Source organism: Acipenser ruthenus, chromosome 9 (genome assembly GCF_902713425.1).
Source record: "Acipenser ruthenus chromosome 9, fAciRut3.2 maternal haplotype, whole genome shotgun sequence".
Lineage (NCBI taxonomy): Eukaryota > Metazoa > Chordata > Actinopteri > Acipenseriformes > Acipenseridae > Acipenser > Acipenser ruthenus.
In genome coordinates, this window is record NC_081197.1 from 48,917,839 (window position 1) to 48,938,788 (window position 20,950).

Here is a 20,950-nt window from a genome sequence, read left to right on the forward strand (position 1 = left end):
CAAAACATCTACTGATGATACGTTATAGTATGAATCAACCAGCAATTATCAAAATGATAAAAAATAAAAAAAAAAGCCAACAAGAAAGGACTGGCTGTTGCAATTACACCCACCCCTCGGTATATCATGCATCAGCATTTGCTATTTGATTATATTGCAGTCATGCCCCCCCCCCCCCCCCCCCCCCCCCCCCCCCCCCCCCCACTGAAAACAGTGTGTCTGTTGTCATCGTTTATAATAGATTCTGTCACCATCTCCTAGGAGGTCACACACTTATTTTTATTTTATGGCATACTTTTTTTAAACTGACCCTATAATAATAATAATAAACTTTTTTTTTATATAGCGCCTGGAAAAGTCTATATATCTGGAAAAGTTATAATATATACGCTATACAGAAAATGCCTTAATGTGTTATACCTCCTTCGCATGATAGTACTATATTATCGCCATTCAGATAGAATCTTTGATCTTGGCTCTAATTTTCAGAAGATCAAAGGTAAAGTGACTTAGTGACCTAGTGCTAGCAGACATATTCTGAAAGTCTAAAAAGCCCACACGTTTGAATACAGTAATCTGTCACATATCCGCCCATCACATATCCGCCTAACCGTTTATCCGCCATGAACAACCTCTTCAGCAACGTTGGTTTATTATCGAACAGAGAACATTAGTTCAGAGATTGTAGATCCCACCAAAGTTTTTGTATACTGTGTTGGATGTGCTCCGTGCATTCCCATTGCTGGTAGTGTTACGTGAGCTGTTTAGTGTGTCGGTATGTAAGTAAATCCTGTTCACCTGCAGGGTGTATCAACTTCAACCTAGTCTCGATGTCCTGCCTGTCACTCAACAGCGAATACACACACCCACACGGCAGACGGCTAATCTGTCACAAGCATTAATAAACTGTATCGTTCTAAATGAGGGATTTAGGGGAGCTCCCTAATAAAAGCTGACTCTCAAAACAATAATTGTGTGAATATAGTAATTGTTCCAGCTTTGTATAATGGTATTTAAAATAGGATTCATTTATGCAACATTTTACATATCCGCCCTTACTCTGGTCCCACTGCAGTCGGATACGCAACAGATTACTGTACTTGGTTTTCAGGATGCAAACGAATGTCAGAATCCTTTCATTGAACTGTCATGCATGTGAGAGATGTGATTTGGGTGAGGTCTGACTGGTAAGGGTCGTACCGGACCAGTGAGGGAGAGTTAATGTCCTTGTATCATGGAAGCCTTTCATCTGTAAGTACAGACTCCCTTTGGCTCTTGAAATTCTTTACCCTTGCAAGATCCTTGTGAAAGCCTCAAGCAAGAAGCTTTTTTAGTGTCTTATAGTAGTTGCCAAACAATTATGTGACTAAAAACCCAATGCAGTGCAAAAGATATGGAGATACCTGAGACCGAACTGAGTTTTGGAAACTGAATTGATAGGTGGGAGCCTATCAGGGAGGTGTCTATGACTAAGAGTGAGCATCTCAGGTACAGCTATGGCCAAAGGTTTTCCATCACCCAATAGAATTAATTAAGTTTGCTTCATAAAGTCGAATGAAACCTGCTGAATAATGTTGCGTTAACATATAGAATTACATACTGCTTTGGAGTTTTCCATATACTTAATGAAAATACTACTATTATGGCTTCTGGTAGACTTTTGCGATATCATTTTGTAGTTTCTTTTTTTTTTTTTTTTTTTTTTTAAATTTAGTCGTCGCCAATTATTTTTACCCCGGTTTTCACCCCAATTTAGCATGCCCAATTATTATCTGTATCCCCGGCTCACCGCTCGCAACCCCCCCGCCGACTCAGGAAACGGAGGCTGAAACACGCGTCCTCCGAAACGTGCTCCTTCCAAGCCGTCATTTTTCGCACTGCAGATCCACAGCAATGCTACCAGACCTATTGTGCCGGAGGACAACACAGATCTGGCGGCTCCGCTGCAGAGCCACAGGTGCCCTATCGGCCACAGGGGTCGCTGATGCGCAGTGAGCCGTGGATTCCCCTGCCGACCTAAGCCCTCCCTACCCGGGCAGCGCTCAGCCAATTGTGCGCCGCCCCCTAGGAACTCTCGGTCACGGTCAGCTGAGCCTGGATTCGAACCAGCGATCTCCAGGCTATAGGGCACATCCTGCGAGGAGCGCCTTTACTGGATGCGCCACTCGGGAGCCCATTTTGTAGTTTCTTTGATTACACTGTGTTAAACAAAATATCTAAATTATGTTCATATGTTTTTGTTTTTTTCATTATGTCTCGATACTAAAATTCTAGATGAAGAACACTTTTGGCCATAGCTGTATATTTGAACCACCTGAATGGATGCCAACTCAACTGAACAAATTCTAAACTGAGAGCTGGTACAAAACCTATTATTTATTTATGTAGAAGGCTTGATCAATGCATTCAGCTTCTACAATCTTTCTTGAAGATACCATCATGTTTGGGGCATTCTACTAAACCCCATGGTATGTTTTAAAGAATACTATTAACTGAATATGCTGTGCACTTCATATGTAACAAACTATTTTATATAACACAGTGATTCCCCTAAAATGTGTTGCAAAATACAGTATATTATGAAATGTATGGTATTAGAGGTACTGAAAATAAACTTTATTGTAACTACAGAATACAGGGTCTACAATGTTATACTGTGCCCCATGACAGTCTTTTAAAGAAGAGCAAGGGTATCAGGCCAGGTGTTTTGGCTCCATTTTCACTGCCTGGGTATTTTTAATATAAACGTATGTATTACCGTAATCTGTTTTTATGAGGACAGAACATTCCTAATCTGTCCTGAATAAAAAATCTTTAAATAGAGGACATGTTGGACATGCACCGTAAGGGGTAGGGATTAATTTTCTTTTTTTTCATGGGTTTTTCTTTATTTCTGCAGGTTGGAGGAAGAAGAAGATATCCTGTCCAAATTACAGGAGGATCTGAACGAATTTATCTGTTGGCTCAAGGAGGCTGAGAGCATTGCAGCAATCCAGCTGGAACCTGGAAATGAACTGCTGTTGAAAGAGTGCTTGGAGAAAGTCAAGGTAAACACAACAGCTCTTTTGCTGCCTTGTGCATACTTAAATGGTCATGGAAATTGTCTAATTTTCTGTGCTGGCTGGATGAAATAGTTACTTGAAAAAGCTTAGAAAGGGAATCAACCAATAAGCCAAACTTTTATTTTTATTTTTATCAAGGGTAACCTGTATCGGTGTAATACAATTGAACCACTGTTTTAAAGTAGGTGAAAAGGAGGAAATGTCTTTCCCGGCCCATTAATTATAACCTGAAGAGACCAGAATGTTTCAGAATCCTCAAGCAGCATGGACAGTGAAGCTTGCCAGATGCCAGATAATGAATTGTGTTTTTTAGCAGGTGGTTGGCTGGGGGTGGGGGTGGGTTGAATTTAACAAGGTTTAATTTCTCTCACAACATACTGCATATTTCCTGTGAGGATAGCTGATTCTGTGGCCAGATTTGATCTCCCTGCAGGATTGTGAAAGACCGATCTAGGCTGATCCAGGGCTATTCTGGGACGTGACAGATGAAAGCAAACAGTTATAGAAGGACTGCCCCAGGCATCTAGAGAAAATATCCACAAAAACGTTAGACCAAAAAGGCATCTGCGACAAAAAGGCAGTTTGGCTGTCATTGAAATGTGTTAAAGGGCTATTAGTAACAAGAGGGTAAAGGTGGATAGTTTTATACCTAGCCAAAAATCTGGAAAAACTGCTAAGAGGACCACACAGTTTTAGTCTTTTTGTTGGCCTTTTCAGAGCAACCAAGTCAATGTATTAATGGAGGAATAGGTGGGTTAATAAAAATATGACACCAAACCCATGGAAAGCAAAATGTTTTGCTCATACTGTTTCTCCTTTGAGAAGGTGATTATGCAGGCACTGACATACAGTGTACTGGAATTTGAGATTTGATGCCAGTTATATCAGTACTTATGTGCTTATGTAAACAACACAAAGAGGAGATGCACATACTGGTGGTCATTAAAATCATGTCACTAAAACCACGTAATGTTAATCAAATGCGAGATGATTTCCCAAGGATCCAAACTCCCCACAGAAGCCAGGCAATAGCCTCCTGTGACGTCATTTAGTTGATTATGCTTGAGAAATAGAATGACCCTGAGGTTTTAAGACAAGAATGTCTGGAGTGTATTCTCTTGTTTTGTATTTTTCCAGTTAAGAGTGGAAGAACTACCTCCACGTGAAAGAATATTAAAACAGCTGAATGAGAGTGGAGAGCTTGCACTTGAGAGGAAGCTTAACCCCGAAGAATACAAGAAACCTGAGATTGACCTGAAACAGGCCAACCACCACTGGGCACAGGTATTGAGCAATATATTCTTCAAGAACTGGTTTAGTTGAAGCATTTTGCAGGTTTTAGAAATGTTTGCAGAAGCGTTGTAAAGATAGCTTTGCTTGTGCCTGAATGACTGAAATAAATAAAGAAATGTTCCAACCTTTGTTATTCAACAACTAATAACACTTTAAATTATTGTGCCATGGGAAAAATATGTATTTATTTTTATAACCTGTGTTTAAAGGAAAACATATTCTCAGTGCAACTGGGCTCACCGTAGACAGTAAAAGTATGTGTCTGCTTATATAAGTACATAAGTAGACAAACTATTCATGTCACTAAGAATCGTCAAGGTTTTAAATACTTGGATATAAATATTATAGTGCTGTTCAGAACTGACAAATGTAATTCCTTTTTAATTACTTAATACCCCCCCCCCTGCACAGTACATGATACATTAAAAAAACACCCTTGATAAGTATATAATAATGTGTTCTTTCACAGTATATTAATGTATTGGTTCTTTGTTTTTCTTTGTTTATTTTTGCCGTTGGGTACCGTTTGCAATGAGACTCAGTTACCAGAAAGCTGCAGTTTAAGTGCTCATGCACATTTTATTACAAATACAAAAACAACAAATACAAACAGAGCACCGCACCATACCTTCACCATCACTCATCCTCAACTAACGCCTGTGATCACCCTTTATACACCTGTGGCTGGAGCCTAATTAATCATTAATCATTTATTCAATTTATGACTCCAGCCACATTCCCATGTGTTTTTGCAGGGAGGAATTGGAACCCAACCCCCCCCCCCCCCCCCTCCCCACTCACAGTCAAATTCCCCAGAGTCACACTTTCTGTTTCCAATATGAATCACATTTGAAGTCTGCATTAAACAAAGCTTTCAGTATTGTTCCCCAGCTAGCATTAAGTACGCCATTTTGTTATTTGGCAGCAGCTTGTCTATTGTGGTTAAAGTAAACATTCTCTCAAGGTTTAGTTACACTTTTAGAGCTGGGGATATAAGAGTTGCACCTCATGTTGACTAGGCAAACAAGATAAGGTAATAACAAGGCAAATTGAATGTCAGTTGTTGGATTCTTTTCTGTTCAGAATCTCTGTATTGATGCTAGCCACAGTAACTGAGGAGAACAAATGTCAAATGAATCAACACCTTGGAGTGGCATAATTAAAATAAGTCTGTTCAATCTTCTCTATAGCAACAGCCATCCCTTGCCCTACAGCAAAAAAATAAAAAGACATCTAGTCAGATAAAAGGTCTTCTGCTTAATCTTTTGTCAGCCCTTTCAGCCTTGCAGATCTCATTATAATGACCTTGAAGGAAGGCATATAAAGGATATCTTTTTTATTACAATTTGGAAATGACATATTCCAGGGTTTCTTAATTCTCTGCCTGGGTGTGCCTCAGAATCGTTCATTTTAATTGGAGGCAGACGAAAGATGAGCCATGCTCTTTCAGAGTGATGGCCTGTAAACTTTTATGATTAAAATGACTTAATACAGCAAGGATGTTGGCAGTTGAGTGAGAATAATTAGAAGTGCTAATACTTCAAATATGAAACCGGTTAAAAGTCTTTTTAATAAACTGTAAAAAAATAAAATAATAATTGAATAATGACCGTACATTTTATACACCTTTTTTGCTTATTATAGTTAGTGCAAATTGTTTTATATGCCATATTCTTCTCTTTTGGTACATGTTTTATATAAATTAACCAACTAACATTTCTATAGCACTTTATAAAGCATTTCTATAGCACTTTATAAAATGCCTTTATAATATATATATATATATATATATATATATATATATATATATATATATATATATATATATATATTATAAAGGCATTTTTGAGATGTTAGAGTAATAAAATAATGACTTGGATCACATTATTGAGGAGTTTGGTGATAAAACGAGTGATCAGGAGATGATTTATTTTGCATGACTGTGAAGAGGTATGTGAAAAATACAGCGAACAAGGGGTGTGACTGCATCCTGCTCCATTTAACCAGAATTGGATCAATAGGACTCTACATCTGGCACCAACTACTATCAAATCCTATTTCTCAGGAATTCAACACCAATTTTGCATGATGTCTATCGTTTCTCCAACTATACCATCAATCCCAGTTGTTCGTCTCCTCTTGCGAGGAATTTCCAAGTGCTTTCCGGCTCTATCTCCTGCTCACCTGCCTGTCTCTATAGACATTCTCAGCAATTTGATTACTATTCTCCGCCAAGGCTGCTTTTCTCCATTTGACTATTTAACTATGGAAACCATATGTCCAACAGCATTTTCGGGGGTTTTGAGATGCTCCGAATATAGAGTTCCTTCTATTTCCAGCTTCCCTACTCTAGGAATCCACTGCAGTGACCTGAACCTCATTCAAGATTACTATTTCATCCTATTATTTCAAATTTCAAAAACGGATCAGCTGCGGCAAGGGACAGTGTATTCAGCTTTGAAAAATCAACTCTCCTTTGTGCTCCTACACTTCCATGCTGAAGTATATCGCAGAACGCAAGGCCATTCCATCCTCTGACCCTTTGTTCATCAATTCAAGCTGGTCCATTGTATCAAGGCATTGGTTTTCTTCACATCTCTCCACTTTGGTGTCCAGAGCAGGTCTTCCCTCAGAATCTACACTCCTTATTCATTCAGAATAGGGGCAGCCACATCAGCAGCAAAAGCAAATATCAACCAGCATCTAATCAAAAATATGGGGCGCTGAACCTCATCAGCAGTTGAAGATTATATTCGTTCTTCATCATCTGAAATATCCTCCGCTCACCAGTCCATTGCTAGTATGTCCGGAGTGGGGATGACCTTTCTGCCAGGGCCACCAAAGATTTCCTCCTAAAAAAGAAAGGGTTTTTTTTCTTTCCACCGTGCAGAGGGTCTTCACACAGTCACTAGGGTACAGTTACTAACTCCTTTGTCACGTTAAGTGTTTTCTTTTCTTTTGTTAGTACATGTTTTCTCTCGTTTTTCTTTTTTGTATGCATTGGCGGTTCCTATTAGATATATAAAATAATGTCAAAGCACCACCCCTAAGTCTTCCCTTTTTAAAGTGTCCTGTACTGTTTTTGTTTATCTTTGCTCATTTCCATATTTAACTAGATAGTTAGCACTTTTTCATATATGATATGATTATTACATACAGGACATATAGAAAATGATTTGTGAAGAAGAAAACTGCTTTATTCCTTAGCCACATTCAGACCATGCCCCAAAACTGAAGATCACTTTACTAAGAAAGAACATCTCAACTGTTCCACCCACTGTTTTAAATATTTTACTCAGCAAGTGCTATAAGGCCTCCTTGTAAAATGGGGCAACTCTCCAGCTCATCAAGTATTTGAATAAGTAAAAAGAAAAAAATACATTCATACAATGCGCTAGAAGTGGTACTCAGCTCGGGCCCTCGAGATCTATTCCAGTCCTGATCTTTATTCCAACCAGGTCCTAAATTAGTTAATTGCCTCTTAGCAACTTCAATTAAGTACATTAGAACCTGCTTGGAGTAAAAACCTGGACTGGATTGGATCTCAAGGGCGAGAGTTGAGTACCACTGCACTAGACCCATATCCGAGAATCCAAACTTATATTTAAATACTGTAAGCTCCCATACTGGAAACTTGAAAGCTAAATAGATCAAATTTATTTGTCAATCTCAATATAAATATAAACACATTTTGGCAGATTTCAAATTCTAACTACGTATTTCTCTTCCAGTATATATTTCAAATTTGAAATCGGCACACTTTAATATATTTCTATTCCATGTAGGCTCACCAAACCCCCCCACTCCCCACACACACACACACACACTTTCTCTACAAAAACGAATGATCCTTCCTGAGCACCAGGGCAGGCAAGAAGAATTGCTAAAAGTTTACCACCTGGTGATTCAGAGCAGGGAATATGAGTTCATTGGGTCTCAGTGATGAATTCACTGCTTGTCATATACCACATGCCTGGGCACACCGGAGCTCTGTAATGGTTTCTCACCTTTTATTGTGCAGTAAATGGATTGATAGATTAGGCCAGGGGGCCAGTGAACCATGGAATCAAAGGTTTGCTGCGAGGAGTTTATTACTGTTTAATGTTATTCCTGGTCTGATGTCAACCAAGAGAGATGAGCTAGATTATCAGAGTGTAAGCTCGGTACCTGAATCGGCATTCCCCTCATTTGTCCACCTTACTCTTTAAGTCACAAGCTGTATGGAGGATGAAGGTTATTACAGGAGACTGATATAGACATTACAGAAAAAGAATTTGCCGTCTTGAAACCCTACTTATTTTTTCCCAGGTGGTTGAACTTGCAGAATGTGAGATTTATTTTGTTGTTGTTGTTTTTGTTGGGTTTGTTGTTTTAAGTTTACACAGCATTCATCTGTTAGAACACACCAGAACACTTTTATAGGAAAATAAAAGCTCGCCTTGAATAATAATAACCAGAAGGGTTTTGCCTAACATGGTAAATCTCGACAATGTGTTCTCAAATGAATATGCCCATAGATCTAATAAAAGTCAGTGGGTGATTGTTTTCAATGTTTTTAGGGAAAGCCTTTTTATAATGATCTACAATTGTTTGTGTTTATTTCCCCAACATTATGAAGGCGTATGCAGTTTTCAAATCCATCCAAGAAGTTATGTAGGAAACAAGCTGACAGGTCACTTTTAAAAAGAAAAAGAGGACTTTTAAATTAAAGCTTGAACCCAACTAGGACTTCCAAACCCCTATTCAATGCAAGAACTGTTAAAAAGAGCTATGGGACAATATAGCCTTTTATTCTGCAAAATCACATTTCCTCAATTAATCTAAAGAAGGACAAGCATAGCTAATTGGTATTTTGTTGCATAAAAAAAGCAAGCAGGCATCTCTATTGTATAGACAAAAACATTATTATTGGTAACTGAAGAATAAAAATAAATAAAAGTGCTTAAGAATCCATGGCATTCCTCTCTAAAATGTGTCACGTGTACCCTGCAAGCAAGTTTTTAAAGCGTAATGATTATCAGATAAGCACACCAGGGTATTGTTTGTTACTAGAGAACAAATGGATTGCTTGTGATGTATGAAGAAATCTGTGTGAGAGGGGTGACCAGGGTAAAAGATTACAGTGGTGTTCAGGAAAGGTATTGACTTTCAGTCTTCCTGGCTTGGCTGAACAAGTGCGGCAAGTGACCGATGGGTATAGCGAGGGTGCACGACATCAATGTCACAGCAAGGTCACAGTTCACATTCTACAGCCTCTTCCAGGAAGTGCAATTTTCATTCTAACTCAGGAGTCAAAACACTTGTTCAAAGCCGCTTCACAGTACAGCTATCATATATTACTGCAATATAATAATAATAATAATAATAATAATAATAATAATAATAATAATAATAATAATAATAATAATAATATCACTATTCCATAATTTTACAGCTATTAAAAATCACATCAAAAGCTATCTTACATTTTTACATAGACAACTGTTTGTGTTGGACTGTATTTGTCTGTGTGAATTGAAATTGTTAGAAAACAAAAATCCCTTTGTCAACCTGCAGACCCAAACCACACCTTAAGTGCTTTTAATTATGACTGGGCATCAGAGTCGTAATTAAGTAGGTCAGAGTGCTTTTAACAAATACGGTTTTACAGAAAAGATTAGTCCTTAAAACAGAAATTAAATGGCAATCTTGTAATTCTGGTGTTTTTTAGGAGTCCGATGGCCGGGTTTCCATGCAGCTCCAAATTCTCTCTCCATTGTCATGAGAATGTGACGTAGCACGCACATACCATAAACATACCTCACGCTACAGGAAGGGTGCGGCCAGACTATTGTATGGCTTAAAAAGTTGAGTGAATCGCCTTCTCACGCTAAAAAGCTGTGCCAATTTACCAGACTTTTAGGTTTTTTTGCATGGAAACAAGTCAGAAATCTGTACCTTGTGTTCAGGAGACTTCACCAGTGGAGAGCCTGTTTGTGGCATAACCCTGCGCAATTTTCTACTATCTAACTAAAGGCTGTAGCAAGCAATTCTTTGTTAACAAACGAGATCTGCTGGAAGTAGCCCTGGCAAGTTTTTCTTTTTTTTTACTAAATAGAAAAAAATAATACAATATGAAGGTTTTTTTTTTTCATACTTTACACTTTTGTTATCTTCCTGTTTAGTCATCGGATGGGTGATTGCTTTAAGTCTAGACTTTTCTGTCCCTTTGCAATGAGATGCAATTCATTGTACACTTGCTTTAAGTAGCATCTAGTCATGAATTCAGATTCAGGTATTATTATTATTATTATTATTATTATTATTATTATTATTATTATTATTATTATTATTATAAGAGTAGTATGTAGTGGTAAATGTGGGTGAGTAGGGTAGCCTTTTGTAGATTCCAGTATTTTTACAATGTACTGTACTAAACATTTTGACTGGATAATTTTTACACCATTAACCTAAAGTGCTGGATTTTAGCTCTGTTCGTAGACGACCATAAGGATCAGAATTGCTGAAGCTATGGTTCTATAGGAAAACTTGTACACAATGTATATGTGTATGTGTATAATAGGTTTATGACAAATATATATGCAGTCGAAAAATGTTTAGCAAATAATACATGGATAGTACACAGCACTTTCCTATGATGCTGGTATTAGTTTTTTTTTTGGGGGGGGAAGGGGGGGGGTTGTATTTCTAATGCTGTGTCTGAGTTTTTAATTTCTTTCTCTTGCTATTATATATTTTTTCGGTGGCCAAATGAGGCAAGCTGTGCTTGCGTTCTTAAACACAACCTACAAACTTTATGGAAACCCAGTTTAAGAAAACTGCACAATATCTGTAGTCGCCCAAGGCCAAATTGGAACGAAGACAGAAACATTTAAATATATACGCTCCCATTAAACCCAAATTACCTGAACGGTACTACCAAAATAGCATGAGAAAACTGTGAGACTTATTTTTAATTTTCCATGGAAACCCTGGCAATGTGTAACAGCGAATTGTGGTACAGTACTTAAAACCTAATTTAGGAAAACCCATTTTCATCAATTATGCATATTCTTCCACTTTAGTAGATATAGCCACTTACTGAAACATTGAATTAGTATGTGACAAGTCACAATTCCTCATTGCCATCAACATTTTTGTTTCATTAAAAAAGACCATATACTTGCAAAGGGAAAGAGAGCTATTTTCCTTGCATTTAACCAAAGTTAACCACAGTGAAGGCGTACGGTTGAACTGTTATTGTATTTGTTTTGTGAATGAGGGGGTTGGACTAATGATGAAATGACATTGAGATGGTGTCAAGGGTGTGATGATTGTTCATGAGGAGGGGGTGGGGAGTTGACTGATGTTGGCCTTGATGTCAATCAATGCTTATTAAAATAAATGTAGCAATTATGCTTTACATAGTCATTTGCATATAGTTGTTAAATGCAGCTGCCATAGTTAATCAAAGATTTTATAATGAGAACATTAACAAAGTTGTGGCTTGTGATACTGTCACTTTTTAAAATAAAAACAGTTACAAATTACTTTAAAACTGCCACACATTAGCTTACTGTACGAAAACTAGAAAAATGAAAGAAACACTTATAACAAGATTATTTTTTTTTCTCTAATTACAATGAAACTCTTATTTAAATTTGTTTTGTGTCTTACAAATGTGTGAATTTACAGCTGTGGTAAATCAAATACTGATAAATGAAATAACTTTAATGAACAAGTCAGTATTTTAAAGGATGTCTTAGCATTGGGGACATTTCCATGGAAAAAGAAAAAATAAGTCTCACCTTTTTCTCACTCAGTTTTAGTAGTACATTTGGGTTATGTGTGTTTCCATGTGGTTTTAGCCAGATAAATTATTGTTCCAAATGCAAATAACCTAATTAATATTAAAATACGGGTATTTTTAAATGTTTCTTTCTGACTTCCAATTTAGCCTTGGAGAAAACTGATATCGTACAGCTTTCTTAAACTGGGTTTCCATTAACTTTTTAGGTTGTGTTAAAGTACTGCATGCAGCCTCCCTCATTTGGCCATCAAATCTGTTTTTATAAAAAAAAATGCACGGGGAAAAAAATAAACAAACAACGTTACACAAATAATAATAATTAAAAAAAAACATTCCATAAGAAACATTTTTGACTGTATATATTTATTTATTATAAACCTATTATTATTATTATTATTATTATTATTATTATTATTATTATTATTATAAATTAGTCATTTAGCAGACGCTTTTATCCAAAGCGACAGAGACTAGGGGTGAACTACAGTCAGCACTCAGAAATACGACACTCAGATACACGTGTCGCTTTTTACTGTCCTTTTATTAAGAAACAAATCAATTCCCATTACACACACACACACACACACACACACACACACACACACGGATATTTGTTTATCCGTCAAAGCCTGTGTTTTTTTTTTCTCACATGCCAAATTATTGTGCATTACACAACACTTCCTCCAGTTTCACATGATGAAAATGCAGCAAAAACAAGGCGGACAAGATCGGCTACTTAAAGTAAAACAGTTAATCATCAAACTGTTTTAGATACTGTGATGTATTTTTTGTTTTAAATCTGTGATCTTTAGTTGCTTTTGTGCATTTTCATTTGCAAGTGAACTGTGAAATTAACGCCTTATCGCCTGAAAGAGGTTTAAGCTCGGGTATTTGTATATGTTCAAATTTATTAGGCTCGTAGCAAACAAATAAATACATTAAATACAACCCACAGCTAATAACTAATCCCCACAACAATTATGTAGAAAAGTTTTTGTTTTCAGTTGATTGACATTCGCAGTAGCCAATGAAATCATAGGATATGCAAACTTAGAAACGTGATTGGCTGTTACATTAAGTCCCAGAAAAAATGCTGTCTGATGGTTGACAGAGAATTTCATTGACCAGAGGTTTTCCGTGACTCGAATGACAGAAAAAATGATTGCGAAATGACGACTGATCGCCAAACTAAATGATCCATGACAAAGAAATTCCTGATAACTGATGCTGAGACATGAGAAATGACGATGTCTTAATATGGACACCGTACAAGTTCAATCCCCTTTTTTTCAGAAACTAGTTGACTTTCAAGTTTGTTTACATTCTCTAAAGGTAGTTTAAGCAACAAGCATATATAAATGCACATATGAAAACCTTCCTAAATATGTAAACAGTATTTTTAAAACTGTATAGGGTAGTGGGCTTGTTTGTGTAGTGAATTTGACACTGAAAATGTGGTACAGAAGCATTGTTAAATTGCCCTACAAAGGATATTTGAATGCAGACTTTTAGGAACACCTCCTTAGAATACATTGGTGATATTAGGGTGATTGTAAGCTGTATTCGCTGTGGTGGCTTCCGTGATTGTGTTTATGAGTTAACAAAATCCTTTCAGAATCACCTCAGTGCTCAAGGCTCAAGGACAATTCCTTAGTGCTGTGAAAATTAAATTTGCAGAGATTTACATGATGACCTGACATGCACAGCCCCCTAGGAGAACTTCAGAACTACAATAAACACATTTGCTTTTATGCACACTTAGCAATCCCTACTGGAGCGGTGATCTGCAATACTAAATGGGCGCAAACATTATAATGAGATAGGATTTTGCATTTGGGCAATTGCTGACCCTGTAAAAACTTTGCACCTCCTATTGCAAGGTGCAAACCATTGTAAAAGCGAGTAATTAAGAGCTGTATAAAACCACACACCTTCAGACACCTGTCATTGGCCTCAGGATGGCTTCTGTGGTACACTTCCTTATGCAGCGACGCTTGGCTCTTGTTGAGGACAGGCAGGAAAGACTTTGGAGGAGAAGGGCAAGACAGAGAAGATCCTGCATACTCAAACCCAGGGTCACTTTGTTTGGGATGGATTGTCCTCTCTGCTTGCCTCTCCAGCGGTGTCAGCTGTGATGAGGATGGCAGCCCTTCTCCTGTTCCTGCTGCATGCCTGTGCTGTGACCTCAGCCATAAGACTCTCAGCTCCTCCTCAGAAAACGTTTCTTTTCTTTTCTGTGTGCCAAGAGGATTTTGCTGCCCTTCTGACATATTTTTTTGTTTGGTTTGATTTTTGTGCTCCACAAATCTCATACAGCGCCTCAACTCACCTTACCTCTGGGCTGTAAGTGCCGCTAGATATCCCAATGGACAGGCGGCGCTCATTGCGACCCTCATTATCATGATTGCGGCTCATTATTTGTGCGTGTTGAGTAATTTGCATTGCTCTTAAGCAAAATAATTGCCTGGCTGCTAGGCAATTAGCATTTGTTTGCACTGCACCTATCCTAGCATCAGCCCCACTGTCTCCTTGTAAGAAATGTTAGTTTAACACTAGAACCGCCATGCGGGTCAATTTGGCCCATTTTGGATTTAAAATGTTAATTACTCTTCCATTGTAAATCGTTTGTGTGTCCATTTTTGACTATTGCTAAATATACAAATTAAATATCCAGACGGCGGCTGATAGCCAGAATCACAAAAATTATAAACAGTTCTACCTAGAACCGCCACGTGGGTCAGTGTGACCCATGCATTACAATACATGTTTTTTTTTTAATATAACATAAGATATTCTATTTTTTTTGGAAATGCAGCAAATAAGACACACCCCCTCCTCCTAGCATACATGTTTTTTAATTTTTATTTCAAGCCTTTCTTTGTTTGTAGAATACAATTGGAACATATGTGTTTGACTTACTGTTAGTATTATTACATTCTGTGTCTTTCACATGTATACAGACATATCCATTTCAGTAAATAGAAAATTCTCCTTGAGTTATTTATGGAATATTTTAAAGTAAATGTATATATTCCATTAGGCATGTGTTTTAGATGAAGGTACATCTTGTTAAACTTCTCTTGTCAATAATTATTGCACCTTATTTTCTAAACAAATACTCATCAATAACTAACACTTGGCTCAGAAGTTTCCCCTGCAGTTTTGTGGTGTGAATAGCTGTAATCTATCAGCTCGATGCCATGTCTGTTCACTGTAGACAAATTACACAGATGTTCCATGCCTACATTCAGATGTGAGAATGTTGAGCCTGTCCTAGGCTTAGATTCGTGTGGGCTTGCGTCTCGTATCAGTCCCTTCTCCCTAGCTTATTTAAACCCTAAGGAAACTCATCTAGCTGGATGCAGGACCAGTGGCCAAATCTATAGCACCAACATCACACATATCTCAAAAACGTAACCATGACCCAGAGACTAAATTCCTGCAAGCAGGTTTTATAGCTGTCTGGTCCTGTATTGAGAACAGTCAAGAAACCTTCTCAAAGTAATTATTTATTTAACTTTTTCTACCAACAGGTGTCCAGAGACCTGCCTGAAAAACAAAAAGAAATTGAATATCTGCTGAGAGGTGTTACACAATTCCAACAACAGCTACATCAGCTGGCACTCTGGGCTTCGACCACAAAAGACCAGCTAGAACTTTACAGACAAGTTGGAATACCAGGGGCCTTCGATACAAAGGTAATGGCAAAGATACCAGCTTTGAAATATCAATAGGTTTCTCGTTGATGAACATTTATAGCATTTGAAACGGCTTTAAGGCAACATGAGTGCGAAGTACACTCTTGGGTGGCAATAAACGTTTCCAATGCAATCCAATAACAACTGTCGTGCGGATCCAGCCTGATGCATGTAGATATTTGTTTAAATTCTGCTAAACACTGAAATGCCTAATTAAATGCTGTGAGTAATTAGTACCTGCTAAATTCTTATTACTTGTACTTTATTGCTTCAAATGAATCAAATTATGGCGCCTAATAAATTGCTAATTACCTGTAATTAACTGTTATTGTTAAAACTCCCCAAAGATGTAAAACAAACATAATGTTCTTATTACAGTAAGGCTACACATTCACATATGTTTACATTATTGTTACAAGGGCCTACACAAGGTATATTGATGAAAAAAGAGCCTAGCAGACACATCTTTTTGGTAATCAATCTGAAATTATATTCAGAGAGTCATTTCTCATTCACAGTGAAGGTGAACGGGTTATGTGAGAGGACGATCCAAATAGATTCATCTTGTTCAGTTTATGCTTGATTGAAAGATGAAGTGAGGTCATCCTTGATCCTGAACTCAAAAAGAATATTGGTTTTCTATGATATCCCACTGCGTATTCTTGAACATGTTCAATTTATTCAATGGCTGAGCACCAAATCATCTTTTACCAAATCATCTTTTAGCTGTTTTAATGCAATATTGCATGTGATTGCCCAGCATTGCAATGCTATTACTGCTGTGGTAGACTCGCTTGTAGCAAACTGTAAAGTGCATTATTTTGGGTTTACAAGATAAGCAGATCAAGTATTCGTTGATTGCAGCTCATAAGAGCAGACGTGATTGCTTGATACCTAGTTCAGCAAAGGTGAAAAGGTAATCGCCTTAAGTCTTATCCTGTCCTTGTAGCAAAAGGTCAGTACATCTCTGTCAAAAAATCTGATAATTTCCCCATGTAATCATATGTAATTATTTGTTGAACAAATGTTTCCTTTCTCCTTTTACCCTGTAGCTTTTAAAAGCTGTTGCTATGGAAAGAGAAATCGCACCAAATACAAGCTCAATGTGGATACATTACTGTCAAGTGATAACTATGAGCTGATTCATGTGTTTCAAGTTATAGTTGATCATATCTGTGTCAGTTTATTCATGTATAAAACTGCATGTCAGGTCACAGGATCATAGACAAGGTCAGAAAATACATAATTCCTGGCATGCAAGACCAAAAAAGGGATTGGGTAAACTGGTTATCTTGAGAGTTAGGCATGAGTTAATGTTGAACTCTAGGAAACACACCTGTTTACCTGTTGTACAGTCAACAAACTAGCAACTGTTTTCTATAGGGTTAATATACTACTTTGTATAACATTGTACATACCTGTTGGTATAACTACGTCCTTTATTCTATGGGGGGAAATCGTTTTAGGATTTAATTTATCTGTGCTTACTAGCTTACAGTACATTCACCATTCTAATGATGTTTATCATTCAATCACCCCGGTCCCCTTAGGAAATTAAATGTATTTCTTAGCCTTGCTTGGTGCAGGGGGATCAACAAAATAAAGGTTTAGAATAAATGTATTACAATAAAAAGGCAGGTATTCAGTGATTCTCATGAAGACTATACTTCACTGGCCTGTGAGTTACTTGTCAAGGTCTTCTGTTATTGTTATATATATATATATATATATATATATATATATATATATATATATATATATATTTTTTTTTTTTTTTTTTTCATCCAGTCCAATAATAGGCAGCAGTCTGAAATGCAGAGACTTCCTTTATTATTAATTTTATCATCCCCAGGAATTAGATGCCCTGCTGATTGAAAAATCATTGATTGAATTTCTGATTAAGCAATGAACAGTTAAGCAAAGAAAATTAATTTCTGCTTCTATTAATAACCAGCAAGAACAGTGAGTGAAGAGGATATGATTACTATCTTTGCAGGGAAATAAAAAATTGGAAAAAAATACATTTGCAGCACTTGCCACTTGTAAATTTAGTGAGGAATTGCCTCTTGTGTGACAGTCCTATTATGTATGCACTGTGACAGGACAGCGTCACTGGCAAGGCTGGTTGCTGGCAGGAGGGAGACTCAGAAACAGAAAGCTGCAGTTAAAGTGCTTAGGCGCACATTTATTTACAAACACCATAAACAAAAACAAATAAACACGCTGCAGGGGCCAAAATAAAAGCTTCAAACAAACTGAAATATAAATCAAACCCCCACGCTTTGGCTATCACAGTGTGTCAGCTGACCTTTTCCCTCCGATCACTCTGAGCATGTTCCTTCACTGAGCCCGAAGGATTCCTCTCCCTTTATATACCATGAGGGTGGAGCTTGATTGACCATCAATTAGTCAATCAAGACCCACTGCTTATCCAATGGTGATGATGGTTTGGACATTCTTCAGCTCCAGCTTTAGAATCTGGGGATGTGCTAGATATTGATGTAGGTCATGGTCATTGCTTTTCTCATAATACTAACAGCTCTGATTTTGGATTTGCAGTCGGTGCAATGAATGCGTGTTACAAACATATTATTATTACATTTCTCCTTCCAGTTTTATTATCTATATGAGTAACCTTCATTTGTGTGTGGTCTATTTTGTTGGAATGTGGCATACTGCTTAACCTTCTTGCTGTAGTGAAGAGGCAGTAAAAAAGGAAAGATTCTGGTACACAGTATTATTGCAGAAGTAGGTTTGAACATTTCTCCTTAATAGCACTACTCTTTGATTCAGCTTCTGTGGGTCGTCCTCTTGGCCTGTGTTACTCGTCTCCATCATGTTTCTACAGTGTTATATCTACGCTGCATACCTATAGCATTTTACCACAGAGTAATTGATTGCCCCAATTCATTCTATATGGATTCCAAAGGGATCGACACAGTAAAGAATGTGTTCAAGTCTAAAGCTCACATCATATAGCTCAGACTTGCCTCCAATGAATGAAACTGATACCGAACTGTACTTAAAAATAAGTAACTCAAACTTTCAAAAATACTCTATTATTGAACACATCTTGTTTTCTTTTAAAAACTCAAAATCCACTGTTGGTTGTGTGCAGTTCTAAAGTTATCTCTTACATATTTTCTTAGCAAACTTTATTCATTGTATCCTGTGCATCTGTACTGCAGTACACCAATTCCACAACCTCTGAGCCGGGTAAAGCAAAAGTGAACCCCTGGGGTTGGGCTGCCAAAAGGTTATGAATCTTGCATTAGCATTGTGTCATGATATGAAGAGGACATACTGCCTTCACAAGCACTGTGTTTTATTTCCCTTCATGAAATATGGAGCATGCTCCAGGCCAAACTAAATCGCATTGTCCAGGAAATTTGGGTAACAGACAGACAGAGTCACATACAAGCTGATAGACAGCGTTTTAAATATGTTATATTTGATTTACAGCAGAAAAGATCATTCTGAGTGTTATCTTATGTATGCTTTCAAATATAAATGTATGTTCTGTTTTGTTCAGTCAAGTTACCATTTTAAAGGGGTTATAACTAAATCAAGAAATCGTACCTGTAACTTCCATTTGCTATGTAGGTCTCACATGTAAAGTTTTGGAAGGAGCATATCTGACACTATACTAAGTTAAAGAAAGCCAGTTTGACGCCCTAGTCTGGTATATGGTACTTCCACTTTGAAAAGTCCGTGGAATTTTCTCCCCCATTCAACACTCTATACTGTACTATCATAAACCAACAAGCTACTTCTCCTAATGGCATTTGACCCCAAAGACATTACTGAGGTGAAAAAAAGTGCTGCATACTACCTGAAAGTAAGACAATAGCTTCATTACCTAGAATGATAGCAGAAATCTTTTTTTTTTTTAATGAAAATAAATATTGGAAAACTGTGCATTAGCTAAACCCCTTGACATAAATATACACAAAATATTGAATTTAGTGAGCCCTCTTATTATTATTATTTATTTATTAGCAGGCGCCCTTATCCAGGGCGACTTACAATTGTTACAAGATATCACATTATTTTTTACATACAATTACCCATTTATACAGTTGGGTTTTTAGTGGAGCAATCTAGGTAAAGTACCTTGCTCAAGGGTACAACAGCAGTGTCCTCTACCAGGGATTGAACCCACAACCCTCCGGTCAAGAGTCCAGAGGCCTAACCACTACTCCACACTGCTTTTTTTGCCATTCCCCCCTAAAATTTTGGAATCAACCCCCCCCCCCCCCCCCCATTGGCTGCAGCATAGGGGGGAAATCCCCCCAGCACTAAAAAATGAATTTCAAGCCCTGGTACAAAATGTAATACTTTTCTCACCCACGTACCATTCATGGTATTTGGTTTCCAATTCTAGATTATTAGTCTCACCTTGTGTTTTTTTTTTTTTTTCCTTTCCATTACAGGGTTTCTCACACAGGTGTTAAAGGTGAGACTAACAATCAAATTAGTCTCACTCCATTATGTTTTGTCCCCCTGGCTAACTGTAAAGAAATTAAAAAGAAAAATAGATCTAAACAACTGGCAAATTAATAAATACAGTACATTATTAAAGTCATATGGTAACTGCCTATGTTAAAACTATATGTTTTGTCAAAGCAAGTACGCCTAAGGTACATTAAATATCAATAGCATATAACATAAGCTATGTTCTTATGATTTATTACTGATTTGTAAAGTAGAAAAGGTTATAAACCAAGCTTCATCTCCAGTGTGTCTCCCCTATAGATAGAATCATGTAACCCTCTGGAGTCAACAAACCAATGAGATGGATGTAGTTTTTTTGAGTTAGCTCCACTAAAAAGTCAATTGCCAGTGAACAGCTACTCTAAAACATCACAGCCAGTTTTAAAAACTGGCATGGTAGTATTCATTCTCTCCTCCAGAACTGAAAACGAACATTTCCATGCATAAAGTGTATTCTTTCCGCTTCATCTAAGGCAGGTACAGTAGGTATCATTTGACTTGGATCCTGCTCAGTGAGAAAGTTAGGTCTGCTTCATTTGGCAACATTTTTGACTGGTGTGCTTAGGAACGATGCTTTAGTTACATTGTGTAGAAAATATTGCATTGTGTAATAT

At 37.3% G+C, this 20,950-nt stretch overlaps 1 protein-coding gene across 13 annotated transcripts in view; it reads left to right on the top strand.

Annotated features, from left to right (window-relative positions):
• Positions 1-20,950, top strand: part of LOC117405667 (dystrophin-like) — a 689,570-nt gene that overhangs the window by 444,597 nt on the left and 224,023 nt on the right. For all 13 annotated transcript variants that reach the window (XM_034008883.3, XM_059030144.1, XM_059030147.1 and 10 more), the window contains 3 exons: positions 2,900-3,047; positions 4,200-4,346; positions 15,678-15,842. In XM_034008883.3, the coding sequence (XP_033864774.3) occupies positions 2,900-3,047; positions 4,200-4,346; positions 15,678-15,842 (460 nt within the window). The remainder of the gene's footprint in view (positions 1-2,899; positions 3,048-4,199; positions 4,347-15,677; positions 15,843-20,950) is intronic.